At 21.9% G+C, this 23,489-nt stretch overlaps 1 protein-coding gene across 1 annotated transcript; it reads left to right on the top strand.

The window, feature by feature from the left end:
* The first annotated feature begins 14,773 nt into the window (after positions 1 to 14,773).
* Positions 14,774 to 19,680, top strand: LOC112596290 (zinc finger protein 425-like). Its single transcript, XM_025341884.1, has 4 exons — positions 14,774 to 14,788; positions 15,853 to 16,007; positions 17,787 to 18,518; positions 19,593 to 19,680. Exons 2-3 carry the CDS (start codon positions 15,932 to 15,934, stop codon positions 18,074 to 18,076), a joined length of 366 nt encoding a protein of 121 aa, XP_025197669.1. The 5' UTR covers positions 14,774 to 14,788; positions 15,853 to 15,931; the 3' UTR covers positions 18,077 to 18,518; positions 19,593 to 19,680.
* Positions 19,681 to 23,489: the final 3,809 nt, after the last annotated feature.

Genomic DNA, 23,489 nt, shown 5'->3' on the forward strand with positions numbered 1-23,489 from the left:
GAGTATTTGTTAAAAATGTTTAGTTTAAGCATTTGCAATAAATATTTTTTATTGAAGTAACATTACAATTATATAATTAGAAATCGCATTTACTATGTATACAGCAAAACTTATAAAATTCATCAATATCATACAATTTAATTTTCTATACATGTATACTTTTTAAGCAATTATATATATTAAATATTATTAATAACAATGTATAATTTAAATACATTTTTTCAATAAAACTGAAATATTTAAAAGTGTCAATAATATGTTTTAAAAATAATTTGTGCCATTTTATAAACGTTTTTAATTTTTATTCCTTATTTACTCATAAGATTTTATTTATGTATACTATTTTGGATGTTTTTTATTTATAAATTTATTTCTTAAGTATAGACACTTCAAATATTATATTTTAACGTTTAAACTGATCCAATATGTGTATTATACATACCTAATAAATACCAATTTTATTTATTTTATATTTATTTGTATAAAATATTTTGTAATGTCTAACATATCAAATGTTATAAGTTTTAACTCATTATTTAACATAAATTTAATACTAAATATTAGTTATTTTACCCAGTTACATAAACTGTAGCATAGAGGTTGTTTATATTGATACTAATAAAGATACAAATATTTTCCAAGTGATAGGTTTGAGAAATTTTCAATATTTTTTGGTGGTACTGATATATAAAAACATATAAAAAGGTTGATAACCACTGATTTTGATGAAACTTCGTGATTTTATGTAGCATTTTCTTTTACTTAACTCTTCTTAACTAAACTTTGATTATAAAAAAAAATCTTTTTTTTATTATTAGATATCATATATTTTCTGCTTCATAATATGAAGTATAGATTTTATTTTAAAATAATTCATAAAATAAACCTGAAAAATGAGTATTTCAAAATATATAAGAATATTGTTATAAGTCGCAACAACTAACTTAATAAATGATATATAGTTATTAAATTAATTATTAATAAATTGCCATTTATCTATAATACTTATATTTTCTTAAGGAATTTTCTTTATAATTGAAAAAAGTTGAATAAACAATGGATCTCTATACGTATTACAATTATACACAAATATTTATACAAAATATTTTAAAAATATTTTACCTGTGCCAATTTATGTTTTTTTTTTTTAATTATAAGCTTTTTAATCCTTTTACTAAGATTATAAATATTGAATTTGGATAATTTATTCTTTTTTTTAAACAACTTATATTTTTTGGTTAGACGATTCAATAATAGATTATCCTACCATACACTATTTATTATAGTTCTTACTACTTGCTGTATTCAATTTTAATTGCTCATACATATTTTGTATAAATTAAATCCCAATGTTATATTGACATGAATATTAATTGTTATACTTAAAATTTAATAAATTACTATAATCTACAATAAATGATGTTCTTTTCAAAATTTTTTTTTTAAATTATTTATTGTGATTTAATTTTATGGTGGTTTTAGAAGATAATAAGAAAAAAACTCATAAGAGGTTTTATAATTTTCTTTAAAAATTATTTACTTATTTAAATTATGACTGATATTGGTTCTATTTTGTGAAATGTTTTCTATTTATTTATTACAATAATTCTTTATCATATATACCTTAATACTGTAATCTAAGTAATTAAATATATATATATAATGTTAATAAATACTTTTCAGTCTGATAGTTTGATGATAGAACTTGAAAATTGTATTTTTATCCACCACCCAGGATGAAGTCATTTTATTCAGGTGTTTATTTGCTGTAAGTATCAAATATTTATTATTATCTAACTCAAATTATATCTCTTGATGAAAAAAAAATGTTTTATGTAATATATTCATTATGATTTTAATATTTAATTTAAAACCTTAAAATCAAAAAATAAAGGATTAAATTGATTTTAAATGGTTATTAAAATATACATTTTATTTATTGTCTCTATTGATAAATAAGTACTCAATTTTTTTGTTTTAATTAATTTTACTAGAAATTTGTTCATTATAATATTTAATTTTAAATAATTTAAATTGAAAAATGTTTCATCTTTTTGTTTTTATTTTTAAGCTGATAAAAAAAAACTTATTAGTCATCATTAAATGTCAATTACACAAAATACTTGGTAGGTACATTGAAGGGGCAATATAGTTTTGCCTTTTTTTATTATAAATACAATTAAAAATGTAGAATAAATATAATGGAATTGTAAAATATTTAAATGCATTTTTAAAAGGACTGTTTTTATTAAATAACATAAATCATATTAAATTTATAATCTTTTAAAAATTAATTTAAATATTTTTTGAAATGTTATTTTATGCCCACTGTATTAAATGTTAATTCGATGTTTTATTATTTATTGTACTGCTGTTTTCATTTGCATATAAAGTATGTTCTTTTAAAGTTTAAATAATAAACGTATAGTATATCATTCTTTTCATCATTATCATGTGCAATACTACCATTATTACTTATTTTAATAGTAGATAATGTTTGTTTTTAATTGCATGAATTTTGTTATGTTTAATAATATCATAATCTATAAAATAAAATATAAATTTAATAATAAATTGTAACTAAAAAATGTTCACAGGTTGTTTATTCCATTTACCACGGTATTCGTGTGAGAAATGTGGTAATTCATATAAATATAAAGCAAACCTCCGTAGACATGAAATATATGAATGTGGTATTGAGAAAATGTTCATTTGTACAATTTGTGAACGTAGATTTCACCAAAAGTCTAATTTAAATAGGCACTATAGTTTATTACACAACTGATAAGTTTGGTTTAACAAATATAATTAATTATTAAACAAATATAAAAATGTATATTTATATGTTTATTACTATTGCAGTAATTATGTTTATATATATATATATATTGTATTATTTATTTCTCATCTTATTTTAATTAATAAAGTACAATTGGTATCTGTTTTATCAACATTCCTCATCCTTTTTTAATTCATATGTCCCATATTGTTAACAAATGCAATCCATTTTCACATAACAGATTAAAAATTATGAAATAAGTTTGATAATGAAAAATTAGAAATAATAGTAAATACAATTTTAATCGATTACACAATAAATGTAATAATAATATTAGTAATTTTAAAACTTACTATGAATCTTGTGATTGTTTTTTATGTCAATGATGAATGGTGTTAAAAGAAAATTAATATTATGTACTTTTAACGAGGGACACTAGGTCCATAACATATCATTGTTACTACCTAAACTGATATATATCCTATATTAATTTACAAAAAATTATTTATTTTTAATAAGCAATAATATTTAGAATTTTTCTTTGATAAAAACTATGTCAAATAAATAATTTCTACTATTTCCCACAATTTTTCCTCTCTGTTTATTGTGTACCAATTGAGAAACACTGTAATATATAAATAAAAATCAATTTTTATAGTTTAATATTATAATTGTTTAACCATGTAATGCAAAGAACAAAAAATGGAAAAAGTTATATGCAGATATAACTTGGTTATTTAATTGTGTCAGTATAATCAAATTTTTTTAATTATCGTTTTAAATTCTGCTGAACAAATTAAAACTCAATTCAATGCATTTATTGAAGATTCTATAGAAGCTTACATTGTAGAATATAGAGTGAATTAATAATTTTATTTTATAGATTCAATAATTTCATCATATTTGAGATCTCTTATAAATGTTATGTGTAAGTAATAATAGTTCATAAATGTTACTAAATGTTGCTACCTAAGTATTTATTTTGTTCCTTCTGTACAAATTGTAGTATTAAATAATGTATTTTTTTATTAATTGAATTAATTTATTCTTAAATGTTTTTCTAATTACTTTATTCTTGTGTTATTTTGTTTACCTATTATTAAATAAAATCAAAGTAATTTGTGTTTTTAATTCATTGTTATTATTTACTTATTTTATTTTAAACAGGCAAAGCAGCTAAAAAATATGTGGTAAACAAAAAAATGTATAAATAAACTTTGATTTAATATAAAATTAATTATAGCTTATTATTAAGTATGAGATAAAAACATAAATTAATTATATTTCTAATTTATATATACATAGAATAATTTAATTTAATTGAAAGAAAAAAAAAATATTAATATAATTATTAATAAGTCACATAAACTTGATTAAAGGAGGCATTTTTTTTTTCATTTATTGTAGGTTGAAGTGGTACATACAGTTATTAACGCCTTAGATTTATGTCCAATAGCTAAGGTTTTTTCAAAGTATTAATTGTAATAAAAAAGACTAATAAGATGAATGTGCTTTGTGTTCAAAATTCAACTTATGACAAATTAACCTTAAGGATTGTTGGCTACTTAAACCCTTACGACATATATTAATAATAAAATCAATTAATAAACCAACATTGTGGACAATTTTTTATAATAAACATGGTGGTCAATTGTCAAATCATACATACAGATTAAAATTAATGTTTAGGTTTTAATATGGTTAACACAAGCTAACTCAACATTATTCAAAATAAATAAATATTATTTAGTATAGAAGCTAATTTTTGAAAAAATTATTTTATATTTAGAAATATCCAAATATAAAATATTGGTACCTATAGTATCAGTTATTAACACTATTGACAACATAATATATGGTATTATAGTTATAAACCAAAATATTTTAATATCTAAAACGTACATTGTATATTATACTATACAGGCTTTATAGTATATTTATTATACAACTGATAATTAATTAAAATGTTATATTAACAAAAATGGTATGATAAATAAAAGGGTATTTATTTTATTTTGATTTATCCAAAGTCTATTTTTCAATTTTAAATTACTATTCAGAAATAAATACAATGCATTAAAAATAGATACTATTTTATTATTGTAACAGATTACTGTAACTATATTAATTAATGACTACTCAATTTCCAATACAAACAATCTCATTCAATAACAATGTAATAGAAACTTTAAAATTTAAATTAACTAAACATTGCTTTTATTTAACCATAATTCTATTTTCATAGAATATTGTCTAAGTTAAATACATTTTTTTCATTTTTATTCAGATAATGGTTAATAAATTATGTAATTATAAAATACTAATTCCTAACTATGCATGTTTTTAAACAATAATTATTCAAATAAATTATTATGATTTATTGACAGGTGTAGATAATTTTTTATTATTTTTTTATTTACTTAATAATTATTTTTTTAATGTTCTCTTTTGTTTCAGTAATAAAATGGTTAAGATATTTGGACTATTTAGCAAAACCTAACCCAGCAAAATGTCCTAACAATAATTGTCAACGGAAATTTGGCGGGCTTTCTAGAAAATATAATTTAAAAAATCATCTTGTGAAAGAATGTGGAGTTATTATATACTGTCAATTATGTTCTAAACAGTTTGGACATCTCAAAAGCCTTCATTACCACATGCGAGTTGCGCATTTAACTATTTTATAAATAGTTCCAAAGTTTATGAAATAAATTTAAATTTTTAAAATATATAAGTATAAAAATTTAATTAATCATAATTCTTTACGTGTTAGACTTTTTATTGTATTTAATATATATTTAATTTAAGTACAGTTTATGTAGGATACTATTTTTAGTATGTGTCTACCGCCTATGCATGTTTGTATAATTCTTACTCTGGGTATATTTGAAATTATTTAAATACAATTATGACCATTCAAGAAATAAAAAAGAAACTGTGAAGCAACTAGCTATACATAATTATTTACACTATTTCTTTCTATTTTACAATACTACCTTAACTCTTGTTTTTTTCTTTTGTTAACTATTATTTTACTCAAAATCATTTCAATTTATTATATTTTTTTTAAACGCATGACTTATTGCTTCAAATTTTGATTTTTTAATGAATTATTAAAATTATAAATCTATTGGTGTGTTTAGAATATTCATCAGAATGCAAATGGGTATGTCCTAAAAATTGTGGTAGAACTTATAAAGCATCAAAACAACTCTACAGACATATGACTGAGTGTGGAGTACCCCGTCGGTTTAAATGTAATCAATGTTTCAAGTCTTTCAAACGTAATGACCATCTAAAACAACACTTGATGTCTTGTTCAGACTTTCCGCCTGCATTCAGCTGCAAAATTTGCTTGAAAAAATTTAATTATAAATCTAATTGGAAAACTCATATGGCTTTTAAACATAATATGCTTGATGAATATAAATTAGTATTTTAACTATTTTTGATAAAACACTAATTATTATTATTAAAAAATTACTAAAATTTAAATATTATTAGTGCACATAAATATTGTGTACTAATCCATAACTGTAGATATCATATTATTTTTTAAATTTAAGTATATTTTATTTTAAATATTACTATTCTTTTGTAATATTTCTTCATTCCTAATATATTCCATAAAAATGTAAAATTAAAGAATAATTTTAAACTAATTTTTAAAGGTATTTAACTAATTTTAACTACCTATTTTTTATGAGAGTTGAGTCAGGTGTCATAGATATTTTTATACTTTATTAAATTATAACAAATAGTTAGGTATAAATATGTTTACCATTTTTATTTATTAATTAAAAAGTATATAATAATTTTATGTCATTTAGTATTAAATATATTATTAGCTAAAGTAAAAGTGAATACACATGGAAAAAACTGCATATTATGTAAATAAAATAATTATAATAATTTAGTTTTTACCACATTTTAATAATTAAATGGTTGTTATGAAAAAGAATTTTTATTTTGTAATTTCTTATTTTACCTACCTAAAATGAATGTTCAGGATATATTACAATATTTATCTGATATATTCAAGTGTATTTTTAATGTGAAATTTCTTATCTTCGTGATACACTGAGTAGGTATTTATAAACTATGATTTTACAAAACAAAATATTTTTATAAATCTTAATATTATAATTTGATTGTCACTTTGTTTAATAATGTATAATAACTTATGTGTGTAAGTAAATAATAAAATACATATCTTATAAATTAATTAAATACTTGTACTAGTCATAACATAATGATATTGCAGTAAGTGTTATGATATGATAATGATACTATTATTTTTGAATAAAATAGTATATTTTAATATTGTTCTATATTAAAAGAATACTACCCATGTATAAGTTATCTTTATTTTTACAAACATAAAATAAAACAAATTTTTTTATAAGTTTGAATTTAATAATATGATATATATTTAACATAATATTTTGTTGCAGTATTCTTAGAATAAACTAGTTATGGACCTCAAACACTATAGTGTCATATTTTACCAACGTGGCAAATAAATTCAGTAAACATTTAAATACAGTCTAAAAGTAATTTGAGACAATGTCAAACTTGTCTCATTCTGCCAATTATAATATTTTGGGATTATTGCTATGAGATACTTATTTATTGATTAATTTATTTTAATATCTTTTTAATCCAAAGACTCATGTCTCGCTATTGCTTATACTTATAATGTCTTATGTATTTTGTACTACTTATTTATGTTATATTTACAAGTATACATATGCTTTGTTATGAAAAATGTTGCTGTATTTATGTTTTGAATAATGAAATTATTTTATTTTTTATTTTAGAACCATATATATGTTTACAATGTGGACGTCTATATAAAACTAAAACAGGCTTTAAATATCATGTACGCGTAGAGTGTGGAAAACCCCCTGAGTTTTGTTGCTTTAAGTGTAAAAAGATGTTTAAGCATAAAATGAGTTATCAAAGACATATGGTCTTGATTCATAGAATAATATTGTAAAATTTTAAATTAAGTTGATTAATTGTATGAACATATATTTATTTATTTATAAATCTATTTATATTTAAATAAATGTTTTAAGTCATAATTTTTATATAACATTAAAATCTTGTAAATTATATGTAGTTGGTAACGTACAATATTATTTTAAAAGTTACATTTTTATTTTTTTTGATATTTAAATCATGAAATTGTTCATTGTTTTTAATTTAAATATATAGAATATTAGAACTGTTCAATATTATATACTTTTTATGTGATTTTACTTGGTACTACAATACAGAAATGAGGTACCATAATTTAAATCTGAACATCCTGTTATAGATTTAATTGTATTATTTAAGTATTCATACCAAATTTAAAAATTTTATCTTAATGTAAAGAAATACATTTTTATAAAAAAAAAAACATAAAACATTGTATGGAATTAATTGACTATTCAACACGGTACTTAGTATAGACTAAGATATTATAATTTTATTTCATGATGACAGTAATTGACAACCAACATCTTGTAATATAAGATATTATTTTCATTTAATTTGATCCTATTTTAGAAACAAAATTTATTTTTAGAATTATATACATAGATTATGTATTAGTTGTGAGGTAATTAGTTTTTAGAAAGTTGACCGTAAACTATAAATATTTTTTTAATTTTTTGCTTATATTAGTTATAATTTCAATATATATTTATATAACATATTGATGTTTTATAATAAAACCCAAATTTTTCTTTTAAATTTCAGTTCGTTCTTATCAATGTCCAAATTGTTCTCGACTGTATACATACAGTAGAGGTTTGGCAAGACACATTAAATATGAATGTGGAGTTGAATGGAAGTTTCCATGCGTTAAGTGCAACAGACCGTTCAAACGTAAAGAGCACCTTCGTAGTCATATGATTTTTATACATAAACTTAATTTCATCTAATTTAATTATAATAACGTTTGAAAATTAATAAATAAGATATTAACAGCATAAAAATTAAATTTCAGGTTTTAATTATTTTTCAGAATTGTATTTGTAATCAGATGTATACTATTAAACTTCTAAATTAGAGTAAGAGAGATAGTTAAATTATAAATTTTACTAAAAATAAAAATAAAAATGTATGATTTATTTCACTTGATTGTTCAATTGAACATTATTAAATTATTATTTTATCAATTTTACCAACACATAACTAATAAATCTGTCAAATTATCAAAACTTATAAAAATCACGATAAAGGTAAGCAAATTCTTACTATATAATATTTTTAAAATATTGAATTTAAATTGTAAGAGATTTAAATTCTGAGTACTTACATATTATTAGATTTTTTTTTTAGTTATGTGTTTATTATTTGCCTTAAGTAGATTCTAATTGCATTATTTACTGTTATGAAAATTATCATTTATATCTAATTGTTGTTAATTATTTTTCAGAATTATCTTTATCATTGTGTACTGACAATGAGTGGCGTCCCTATATATGTGTCAAACCTGGCTGTGGTCGAGGATATAAATATAAAAGTGGACTCTTCAGACATGTAAAATATGAATGTGGTAAAGAACCACAATTTCCCTGTATAGTCTGTCATAAAAGATTTACACAGCAACAATCTCTCAAATCACATATGATTTACATTCACGGTTTTCCTGTATATAATAAACCAAAGAATGTTGAAAACAGTTCAACTTAATAGCTTAAGTTAAGAGTACTAATCTACATGAACATTTTTTGTTAAATTGTGAACATATTATATGTTTTAAAATATAATATATAAGTATACATCATATAGATATGAATTTTACTTCTGGTTATATTTACATACCTATGTAATAAGTAGCTTAATATTAGATAAATTTTTATTTTCATTTGATTTTAGTATCGTAATATTATATTTATATTTTGTTTTTTATTTAAGTTAAAACAATTATTGATATTTAAAAATTATTCTTTAAGTAATAGCGATAATATATAGACTTTATAATGCATTTATTGAAGAATAAAACATTGTGCTAAAAATATATGCCATACATCAACCCTCTGTCACAATTTTGTTATTTTTTTCGTTTTTGTCATGCAATCTATACAATCAATAAATCTAACTATTTTTTTTTTTTTTTTGTTATTTATACAATAAGTAATAATATTATATCAGACATATTAATTTCCAAATTTTGTGTGTTGTAATAAGTATAATTAGTATAGTAAATATTAAAACAACATTTTGAAAATTTTCATCTCAAATTTGAAAAATTTTTCTTTTACAGTATTATTAGTAAAATATCAATTTTTAAAAAGGCATTTAATATAAATAAAAATAACTTTTAACTCTTAGTTATGAAATTATGCTTTAAATTGAAATGTCATTTGATACAGTATATATAATGTTTTTTTATTTCTTTTAAGTTATAAACACATAACATTGTTATATCAAGTAATCATTAATAAATTTGGATGGTAGGAACATTTTATTTGTTTTTAAATACCTATGCATAAACATTCCATTCATGAGTATGATTGGGGAGAAATAGAGATTAGTAGTGGTGATCAAATAAACAAAAGTGAAATACTGCCAATTAATGCAATTTTGTCATATCGATGCCAGTTTTTTTCAATTTTCTTTCCTATTTTTGAAATATTTAATTGCTGTATCTTCTAGTATGTTTTCAAAGTGTTGTCTATGTTACTTAATACCGTCAGCTCTACATATAATTGTCCTTATTCCTTACAATTTGCAATTAATCAATTTTTTAACATGCTTTTTCTATTCTTATGCTTTAAATATTTTTATTTGTCTCCTTATTTTTTATAGTTAATTGCTATAAGTCTATTACATAATATCATAATACTCCCTTTCCCTCGTATATGATTTTTTTATTTCAGCTTATAAATATATTCTAATTGATATATGTTTTTAAGGTCCTCAGATGAAGTTGAAACTAAAAGAAAATTTTCCCAAATTTATGGAATGTCCAAATGGATGTGGCTATACTTACACAGTGGTTAGTAATTTCACAGAACACATGCAAAAATATTGTACTAAAAATAAATATTACACATGTCTTTATTGCAATGCTTCATTTCATTTGAACGATCAGTTGAAAAAACACTTACTAATGATACACAAATGTTTTTAAAAAATTTGTTGTTGACAACTACAATATAAATTTATAAATTTATAAATATGTTTAATTTTGTATACATTTTTTTTTTTTTTATGTTAATTTATGGTTTTAATATTGATATTTTAATATAAAACAACTTAATCATGGTTTTAAAATTAATTTTATATCATAAAATTAATTATTTTAATTGACAAATAAACATTATTTTTTATTTAGATTCAATTTATTTTTCATGAGGACTATGTATTTATTAAGCATACATGGATTAAAATAATATATTATATTTAAATGTTTAATATCTATGTAGAGATATAATTATCTTAAAACTCAAAGAAATAATATAATTTTTTACAAGTTTTACAAAGTATGTCAATTGAAATATCAAAATAAAAATTTCTAAATATTTTTTTTGGGGGGGGGGGGGGGGAAATGATAGTTTCAAAGTTGCTTTTCATCATTCTCCAATTCAATGTTAATATATAAGGAGATAGCTTTTATAGTAGAGAGTAGTTAATGTTACTGTAATTCAAAATTAATAACAAACTTTTAATTATGTATAAATATAATTTATTTAATAAGTTTACCATGTATTATTTATACCTTTTAGTTTAGCTTTTAATTTATTTTTAAATGTATTCTTTTAGAAATATTAATAATTAAAAAATGAATCATAATTTATACTTAAAAAAAGTTAATTATTTTTGTATAACATACTCATTATTAAAAATAAATTATTTTCAAGTATAATTTTTCTTTACTTGCTATTACTTTTTTTTTGTAGTTACACCATTACATTATATTATTGATATTAAATGTAATTAAGTGCTCTAAAGATTTTTAAACTAAAATTAAAATACAAATTGTCATTGCTTACAATTTTTAAATCTCAAATTGTTTAGTGTAGATATTCAATTTTATATGTACAATCGTCACTTTTTCAGTAATGATTGCAGTTATATTGCTGTGCATAAAAAATAAAGAACCAAATATATTTCTAAAGCCAAACATGATTTAAATTAAAATAAAGTTATAATAATGACTAGGCAGCACTGCCTGTCATTGTACCGTTTTCTTTGCAGCCTCTTTATATGTTTTCCAGTTTCAGTCTTTCTTCAGCCACTATGTCATTAACCATGATGTATATGCAGATTTACTTTTTTGTTTTCAATACTAAGAATAATGATGTATGAACTTTACCTGACATGAACTAGTTTGTTATTTTTGTATTTTATAAATTATTAGAAGCCAATAGTTGTATGTATACTGTATAGTATATTACTATTAGCTTTACTATTTGCTTCCTATATAATCAATAAAAACTATAAACAACAATAAATATACTATATAATACATATAATTGACTTGATTTCTTTAGTTGAGTGTTGTAAAGCGAGTATTAAATTTATTGCAGAGTTGTTAAACAATGACATTGATTTAACTGTCCTGCTTTCACTAATCTGTTTTAAAGTTTCATCTCTTTCATCTCGTTCCATAGCCTCCTTTTATGTCCCACAATCTACTACCAACTATATGGCTAATGAACCTTTAAAATGTCTGATGTCAATTGCCAATGTAGATCCTACCTTTAACAATTTGTTATTAATTTGATTGAAAAAATCTGTTTTATAAATTATTATTTAATGTATATCATATTATTATTGTTATCTTAAATAGTATATTTTCAAAAAAGACCAATCCTTATAATTAAATAAATAAATGAATAATTAAGTTTCCCTACCTAAAGAGTATCCGCAGATCACAATTTACATTATTGTTTTTTCATTTTTACATAGAATACTTTTAATGAAATTGCATGTACTTTCTTGTTAAATGTTGTTTGTATTAAAAGCTTAATTTTAAAAAACAAAAAAAAAAAAATTAACTAACAATTATTTTTAATATTACAGAAATTTATATGAATAAAAATGGACGCAGTGTCTGTCCGAATTTATGTGGTCGAAGTTTTAAGCATTCAGTGAATTTGAAGTATCACTGGCGTAATGAATGCGGTGTAAGATTCAATTGCTCCCTTTGTGATAAAACATATAATCAAAAGACACATCTTAAACGGCATTCAGCATTAATTCATGGAGTAATACCAATTTAATTATTTTCATTAATTTGTGATTCTTATTTAAATGAATACATTTATATTTACCCTTGAATAGTTTTTAGAAATTTTGTATAATTCATTACATAATAATAAGAGAAATGTTTCAATCATTGGTATAATTTTGTATCTTGCTATTGTGTCTAGATAGTTGATAGAATTTTTACAGAATTCACTAATAAAAATATTAAATTTTTTAATGTCCAATAAAAATTAAATTATTTAAATATCTTCCATTATCATGCTTCTGGTTGTAGCTTATTCCTTTTGCCAAAGCTTTTATTTTTGTAGCTATAAATCCTATGTATTACCTTTTAGTCTTTTTTTTTTATTATCATGATATCAATTAATAAATTACTAAGATGAAGTTATATTATTAAAATTGTATAAACATTAAGCAAAAATTATATATAATACTAATAGGGATTATAATATGTTTTAATGTATTAAAATAATTAATTGAATTTGAAGTGGAATTACTTTTTTGGTGAGTTTTTTAATTAAATTTATTATGTCTTATAATAAATTAAATGTGTTTTAAAAGTATAAATAAAAGTTGTGTATACATGACTTAACATTATTATTTATTATACCTATTGGCTATTCTTATCTAATGCTTTGTCCCTGATACAACCTTCGCTTACTGAAGGAGCATAACTAAATTAGTGAAATTAATAAATAATTATTCTATACTTAAAATTATTATTAAATTAAATATATTTTCAGATTTCAAAGACGACGGTCACAGTATGGCTTTATTGAAATTTAAGTGTCCAAACGAAAATTGTGGTAAAAGCTACAAGTATAAACCTGACTTGAATCGACACATAAAATCATATTGTGGCAAAGAACCAAACTATGTTTGTCACTATTGTTATAAACGGTTTATGAGAAAAGATGTATGGAAAAATCATTTGGCATTTGTTCATAAGAGTTTTGTGATTTAAGTTTTCTTTCTTTTTATAAATTTATGAATATTTTAGTATAGTATCACTAAAGATCTATACAAATATTGTATGTGTATAAATTTGAATTTAATGATTTGAAACTCAAAAATATATTGCTTTACCTTTAATTATATTGTTATAAATTGTTAAATACTATTGTTTTTAATAATTATATTATACAATTGCCTAATCATTTTCTCTTAAGCAAAATTATTTTCTCAAGTTTCAAAATAATTATTTTTATATACTTACTATATTTCAGTCTTAACTAAAAGAAAACAATAATTTTTGATAATACCTATGAAAGCAATTAATTTTCATAAACTTTATTTATCTCAAAATAAATCACTCGTTAACAAAATTGAATTGTAGGATCATGAATTTTATAACAGGTTTATTTCATAAAAATTTATTATGTATTCAGATACTTAAAGTTTGCCAGAAACTAATATTTTAAATATATAATTTCTTTGTAACCACAAAACATCTGCTATTATTTAAACATTTTTTTTTTTTTTTTTTTTTTTATTATCCAATATATTAAAATATATCTATTCCAACTTTATTCATAAATGTATTTGTACGTACTTAATTTAATAAATGACAAAAAATTAACTTATCTTTTTATAAATATTTTTATAACTAAACATGAATGTATATATATATATATATATATCATTTAAAATACGATCTTAATTTATTGTATTGCGATTGTGTATGTTTCCTTATTGTATGATAATAAAATTAATTTACAATTAGTGATGTTTATTTAAATGCAACAATTAAAATACTATTATATACAAATTAAATATTACATCACATTCCGTGCTGAGGTAAGTGATACCACTATATGAGATTTATAGGTATTTAACCCATAGATAATATATAAGCTGTATAATGTATATTATATATTAATATTGTATTTCCACTGTATTTTGAATAGTATGTATTTTGCAATTATCAAGTTCTCCATTTTTATTTTTATTTAAAACATTTTTACTATATTTTATTTAAGTTGTAACCTCATTTACCACCCTACCATAAGCTATGCTTAAGGAGGTAAATTAATCAATAATTCTTACTTTTAATTTTTATAATTAAGTAAATTTTGCTTTTTTTCAAATGTTTTATTTATAACAACTTGTAAAGAAATTACCCATATGATACATTAATAATGCAAAGACTTTAGGTATTTCCCATCTTCAACAACTTAAACACCCATTTCTACAATATTATTTTTCTTTACAGATAAAAATATACATTTTTTTCTTTTTTAAACCTCAATATGAGGAAAATATATATTTATAATTATATTAATAAATTATGTAATTTAATAAATATAATATTGAGGAAGAGTAGTGACATAATAAAGGGGACAGTCCTCTGGTATAGATCTGTAATTGAGTATTCATATCAAGTGATCAATTTTATTCTTTGCCGATATAAATAACTGTAATAATGTAATATTTAAAAATAATTTTTGAATACAAAACAAAATATGATATTACACAAATTTCCTCTTCCCAAATTAATTAATCAATGATTTTACTTTTTAGGCACCTGCTTAGTAGCCTAGTAATACCCAAAGGACCCTAGTAAGTACTTGTCCTTTCACAGTACTTATGTAAAGGACAAAATAATCAGGTTCATATTTATAAAAATGTATATAACAGTATGACATCATTGTCTATTTGACTATAGCAAGTATAAAATATCCTCATTATATAAATAATTATATTAGGTATTACATTTATTACTTATAATTGTGTTTTGTAGATACTTTATTGTTCGTTCATTACTGCATTGCTACCAATAATAATTTGACTAAAAATTAAAATCTTAATGATATTGATTATTGATATAATTATATTAATTTATACATTTTTATTGTTACCAGATAGGCGTTGGGTATGTTTGAATAATTGTGGACGTACATATTTAAACAAAAAGAGTCTTATCCGTCATTTGAGATATGAATGTGGTGTAAAACGACAATTTCAATGCTCTATGTGCTTCCAACAATTCAAACTTCAGTGTCATTTAAAAAAACATTTACGAAAATGTATGGCAAAAATTGATGCTATTAATCAGTGTGGAAAATTTCAGTATTTATAAAATGTATATTAATATTATATAAACAATAATCATACATTATACAGGTATAAACAAATCTATAAATCTAATAACATTTTTAAACATATTTTTGTTTTATTTTTTAAATTGAGTCTTTATTGTAATAGAACTAATTATTCATTTAATGTTATTACTTTTTACAGTTTTTTTGATTACCACTAGTTGACTTAGTTGAATCTATAAAATTATTATTTCATATGATAATGCTGTATGCTGCTGTTGTTACATTAAAATTAACCAGATAGATCACAAATTCAAAAATGTATTGGTTAGATTAGAATAACAGTTAGGTATAAGCTATTTACTTGTCAATAATGAATAATAATGAACAAAAATAACTAATAACTATACAATTTTCAATTTTTGTTACATATATCAATATTTACATTTTTTCAATAAATTTAAAGACATATTTTTTATACTTTATCATTACAGTAAAAATTTTTAGCTAAACTAGACTATAAAATAATATATTTTTTTAATTTAAAGTTATTTTCATTCCTTGATCATACACTGATTTTTTAGTATTTAATTACATACCAATTATAAAATAATTTATTATCAGCTTAAAAATTATATCTTACTTACATTTTTAAATACCTAATATAATATGTTCTATATTATAAATTAGAATGAACTTTTTTTCTTATAGCTTTATCTAATTATCATCTACAAACACTGAATTAATAGTTATTAATAGTTAGTGACATCCTCTTTAGGCGTGCAGATACAATATAATATATATTTTATAAAAATTTAAATATACACTCTTCTTTTTACTAATGTAGTGTACCTATAGATTTTTATTTAATTTATTATTAATAAAAATACTTTATATTTTATATGTAATGTGTATGATTAGTGTATTTATTATCATTATGAAGAACAATGTTGCTATCTACATGTTCATAAAAGCTATTACAAAAATATTATGTACTTTCAATACAACAATGTATTCAATTATTAAGTATCTAAAATTTTAATATTATTTATTTGAATTTCTATTAAATGTCATTTTGATTTAGGTATGTAATTACATTACTGTACTTTTTTTTTTGTCATTTATTTTTTATTTACAGGTAATTACTATTTATTCAATATTAACGAACAATACATTGCCTATATTTCTTTTACACTTATAAATATAAATATTTGTTTTATAGACTATGTATAACAATAATGAAAAAAATGAAAAATTTTAGTTTATGTAAATATTTGTGGGACTAATAATTAGATTATAATAACACTAATGTGTAAAATATTATACAGGTATTTTGACAAAATATATATAATTTATATTATATAGTCATCATAATTATTATAAACTATAAATTTCAATAAAATGTATAATGCATAGCTTCTTGCTTGATTCTTCTTAATTCATGCTCATATTTTCTCTATGCTACACTTGCTACAGTTTTGAATTGTGGATGCTTATAATGACTTGTGTCGTAGTGGTAGGTCATTATATATAGTTGTATCCTAAATATTATGTATACATTTTTTTACAATAATTAAAGAAATAACATATTTATCACTAATTAATAATTTATACGCACATGTTCCTTTCATAGTACTTTAAATTACAAATTAGTGATTGTAAAATTATATTTATTGTACCTATTTCATTTAATTAAATTAATTCTACTAATGTTAGTGTAATTTATATAATATTTAAAAGAAATATTGTTTTTTTAGGTATAACATCACGTCAAAAAGCTATTTTAATGAATACAAATAATTCTGAATCAAAAGTCCGTTTCTTTTGTTTAAATATGTGTGGTCGGAGCTATAAGAATAAACAGCATATGACCCGTCACATGACCAGTGAATGTGGCGTGCAACCAAAATTTCGATGTCAATACTGCAAGAAATGTTTCACACGAAAACAAACATTAAAGATACATTTAGTAGCTGTACATAACCGTTCGCCAGATGAAATCCTAGGAAACCCTCGTCACTGTTTAAATTGGACCACTGTTGATTAAATGTCATTATGTTTTATCTATATGTTTTTAATCTTTAATAATATTAAACAAACTAAAATTATAATATACACATATTATGTTATTTCACAAAATTATTATTTAATTTGTATAGTTATACACATTTATTTTATTTTTGGTTAAAGAATATGACAGTAAAAGAGGATTACCACATACCCACATTACTGAGACATTGTTTCATTCTTGATTGACATGTCATTACTTACTTAGGTTCTTAGTGTACTAACAAAAATAAACTTTTTAGAAATATTTAATACCTAATCTTAGTAATTATTATTGTACTTAATAATTGTTTGTTGTACGTGCTACATATTACACAATATACATCACTTACATGTATACAATATGGATCTTACAATTGATTGATGATTATACAGAAAAATCTCTACACCGTCATCAGTAACCTTTCATTGTGCAAATAATGGTTAGTGAACTCAATATTATATAGAAACTTGTTTAATGCATGAGCTATATTTTATTTTTAAATGAAAAATATAAGATTGATAGGTACTTAGTTCATATTTTTATTTTTTTATCAGTACCAACTATCAATCTTCAATAACCTATACCAAATTAAAATAATTAAATAAATGTAGAACAAATTTAAATCTATCTTCAAAATAATAAATGAAGAGAGTAAATTTGTATTTTTTGGATTTGTAATTCACACTGGTAATGCCTATGCGTGTTGTCTTATTTGTTTACAGCTACTGGCTACTACTTATTACAGCAGTAATCAGTAGACAGTTGCAGTGTAGACAGTGTAGTATCAATATACTATTAACAATAAAAGATACTAGATAGTAGATAGATATTCTATTTAGTGCATAGACATTAATTATTTACTTCACTTTATTTGCTTATCACATTTGTTTAAAGATGACTAGATATAATTAAAACAGAATTTATATTTTTTATAATTTACAACCATTGTCATTTGCTCTTATTGATACCTATTAGACATTTTAAATTGAATTCTTAGTCAAAACTATCTTGCAAGATATCTGATACTCAATTGATTATCAATAATCAATCAAGTCAGAAAACTGTAAACAAGTACCTTATTTAAAATTACAAATTCACTAATTGGTAGTCGAGTATAGTATTAAATAAAATATAGTTGAAATAATCAAATAAAATATTAGAAGTTCAAAAATAATATAACTCTTTTATTGAAATACATTAAGTTCCATAATAATTATATGGATTTCTTTTCATACTGTAAAAAGACAGAAAGGAATCCATATAGTAGGTACAAAATTCTGGTAAATATGTGAAAAATAGTGTTAAATTAGTAATTCATGGCAGTTAAAATGTTGCACAAATGATCTAGTTAAAATCTAAAGATTATGCATGCCACTATATAGACCAGCTTGTAGATTTAAAAATGTATCTATTGTTAATAATAATTTATAAGATCATTATAAAATGTACTTAGGTACCTACCTATAAAAACTGTTTAATTACAATTGTTTTAAGAATTTATTTTATTTTTCAGGCATAGTTAAGATTTACTGTCCAAAATGTAACAATATATATGGAAGTAACAAAAGTTTGTTTATACATTTAATGTATGAATGTGCAAGTGATGAACCAAAATTTCAATGCAAAATTTGTTTAATAAAGTTTTCACAGTTGCATTTGCTCAAGTGTCATTTGTTATCTCAACATAAAGTTTTGTATACCTAATTTTGAAAAAGTATCAATAAAAATTATATCTCTTGTACCTTTATTATAATAGTATAATACATAGTATGAATACTAATTAAAATTTTAAAAGGACGTCTAATTCATTTTTTTTTCTGGTACCTGTTAAACATATTAACTCAAATAGATTATAATTATAAAGTATAGTATAAATTATTTTATTTTAGAGCAATATTAGAGATATTCAATTAAAAAATAACATCAATTAAGTTATGAATTGATAATATCTTAAGTAAAAATTTAAATTTATAATTTAATACAATATCAATCTATTAATCTTGTAGTTAAAGATAAAAAATACCTATATATTTTTATACAAAGTAACTTACCTTTAGATAAGTCAAATATATCTAGCAATAATTCTATATTAAAATTATTTATTGTTATATTAGTGTTTAGGTAATTGACATATGACCTAATTAAAATTGGCGTATTTACAAATTGGCTATGCTATAAATTTATAATAGTCACAGCCTACAATTCTTCTCTAGAAATTACGATATACGGAATACCTACTTTAAATAAACTTCATGTTTTTTTGATAATGTTGCTAATAAGTTTCTTCCTGATCATGTTACTCGTAATAATTATATTCATATCATTTATCAATTATCACATTAACTTATTGTTTTGTATTGCACTGATTGTAAATTTATATTTAAAAAAAAAGAAAAAATGTTTTTATTAATATTTCTTCTATGAACATTTGAATACAACAGCTGTGCAATGTGCGCTCATACACCAAATCTGAATATTAGGTACTTAGGTAGGTTATAGAACTACTGTACTAACCTAACCTTATTAGTACTTATAACCAGGCACGTATCGATTCGCCAGGATACTGGCAAAATCTCGGTAGGTCTTTTTAAAATCATAAGACCTGACCTAACCCCTTCAGTTAAGTACCTAACAGTCAGTTACCTCTTTCATTAAAATTCGGTAGTATATATTGTTTTATAAAATTATAATTAAGGGGAAATAACTATTCTCGTTAATTCTGATAATTCAAAATATGATGAATATCTCATAAGTGGATGTAAACTTACTTAAGTATTCATTGACTGGTAGATATTACAGATAATAATATAATAGGTATAGGTAGACATTTACGTACTACTTAGTATGAACAGTATTTGGTGTTTGCCGTTATAATTTGTGGTGTTTTGTTTAGTGTTTATACTTATTTTACTTAATTAAAAATGTATAATACGTTAATATTGAGCAAAAAATTATTTAACAAGTAAATAGTGTTTTTGACTTTCAGAAAAATTATAATTTGTATAGTTACCTATGTCGTAGTTACTACGGCGCTGTGTAACAAATAGATAGATAACTTTGCTGATGTTTTAAGAATAAATTATATAGGTACATGAGACTCTTTATTACTTAGTGAGTTCTAAAATTATTTCTCATTTTTTAGTAGAGAAAATGAATCCAATACGCACATGCCTGTCCGTATTAATTTTCTAAAAACTCAAGTATTTGATTACTTGTATACCTACCTATTATTAATTATAAATTAAACATTTTCCTACCAACTCATAACTTTTATAAAATCAAATTCCAGAAGCATTTTAACTTTAACCAATATAACTTAAATGTATTTAGACTATCTTGGAACTTATTTAAACATCATCAACTTACTGCTTATATTTTTTAGGTGTACCTACCTATATATATTACGTTTATCATGAAATCTACAAAAATTTTACAAAATTTAGATACTCATTTAATTAATTTCAATATTTTCGCTATTGATATAAACATAAATATTTACCAAGTATGGTATAGGTTAGGTAAGATAGTTTTACCTATACATTATTATTAACGAATAATAACTTTATAACATGTTAATTTAGGTCAGTTTTCCAAACCATGAATAGTTGTATTTTCACAAGGAATAGTCATAGCTACAAATCACAGAGACAGAGCTATGTGCTACAAACACAAATATTCATTATCAACATTATCTGAAGCAATATACAATAAATTGTGATAACGTTCTAATTTTCCATCCAAATTTAATTGTCTATTTTGAAATAAATTTTTCAAGAAAAAAAGGGCGGTTTGCGTTTGGACGAATTACCTTTTTACCCGCATAAAAATAGTAATGTGTTTGGGCAAGTTTCTTATAGTGTGTTTGAGCGAGACAATATAAAAGATAAAAATGTAAAGATTAAGATAACAATAATTATTATATAAAATCTATAGGGAATTTTAGATCAGCCTAAATATGGCACAGTCTTATATGCAGGTCGGGCAACTAGTAGAGCTCTATCATATTTTTAAATATCAGTTTGCTTGAACATTGAAAACGTGAAGTTATATATTATAGTGTTAGTGAGCTTATGTCAAATATGGATCTTAAAATTAATTATATTTTTAATACAAAACGAAATTCAAGTAGAAACTAACACAAAATGCAATGCTATAAATAAAAATATCTACAATATTCGACGAAAAGTCATATTAGAAAAACAAGAATATGTAAAAACAAGCTGAAATAAGTATATATCAGGTGAAATTAAGATTTTAGAGTATATACAACGTATGGGGGTAAAATTTCCAGGAAAAAAATTTAAATTTTCATTATATTTTAACTCAACTTTTAATATTATTTCACTTACATATTTTTTAATTTTAATAATATTTTAACACAATTCATAACATCAATTTTTAATTATACCTGTGGAATTCACGGACAGTCTCAAGTCTGTCTAAATGAGAGGGAAAATTGATTGGTAAAATACAGCATCCCAGTAGATATATTCAGTGTTTGATTTGGAAAAATAATAGAAGGGGGACTCATCGGATGTTTGATAAACGAGCGTTCCACACAAAATTAACCGTCACATTATCGTGGGGACAAATAGAAGGGGTACGCTAAAAAAAAATTAAAAAAGAAGGGGGACTCCCCCCCCCCCCCCCCCCCCCCAAATCAAGCACTGGGTATATTGAAAAAAAAATTCACCCAAACGCATGACGCCCGAAAATAATGCAACATATACATGGAATGAGTATACAATTACACAGAAATCACAAAGTCGTCTATTGGCATCTATATTATATTTAATATATATAATAATAATATTTAATATAATATAGATAGTACAGGAATGATCAACGAAAGATTCCTACTATTTATTTATAACTACAAGAGCCTACTTAAAGTTTAATCCATATACATATAAAATGTAGGTTATAAGTCCTTATGAGAGAATAAAATATATTTTATAAATTTTTACTATACATAAAAAATTTATAATTTATAGAATAAAAAAAATTTATATTGCATTAACCTAATTTAAATATATCGTGTATTTATTGTATGCCTACAGCGGTTCACTACAGCGTGCCTACAGGTTTAATAATTGTATGATGTTTGTATGTTTAAACTACAATATTAACGTATTACCTACACGGCTATATCGATTGATGTTCTTATATAAAATATGGTTGCATGTAAATACTTTTTTAGTGTCCTATAATCTATTCATAGTAATTAATTATCATTACACCTAACCAAATCTTTAATGGTAATTAGTAATTACCTAATATTTAGATTGTATATATATGTCGTTAATAGATTTTATTTTCAAATTATTATTGAGTTGTTTTGGGTTTATTTTTTATTTCAATATTTTTATACGATTATAATCAATACAATTATTTATGTAATTAATACAAT

This window comes from Melanaphis sacchari, unplaced genomic scaffold, assembly GCF_002803265.2.
Source record: "Melanaphis sacchari strain LSU unplaced genomic scaffold, SCAv2.0 Contig31_pilon_pilon, whole genome shotgun sequence".
Classification (NCBI taxonomy): domain Eukaryota; kingdom Metazoa; phylum Arthropoda; class Insecta; order Hemiptera; family Aphididae; genus Melanaphis; species Melanaphis sacchari.

Bases quoted from the DNA above. Each gene is read 5' to 3' on its own strand.
- LOC112596290 (XM_025341884.1), top strand. From the start codon at position 15,932: ATGTGGTGTAAAACGACAATTTCAATGCTCTATGTGCTTCCAACAATT. The intron at 16,008-17,786 runs TTACGAAAATGT...TTGTTTTTTTAG, and splicing joins AGTGTCATTTAAAAAAACAT to GTATAACATCACGTCAAAAA.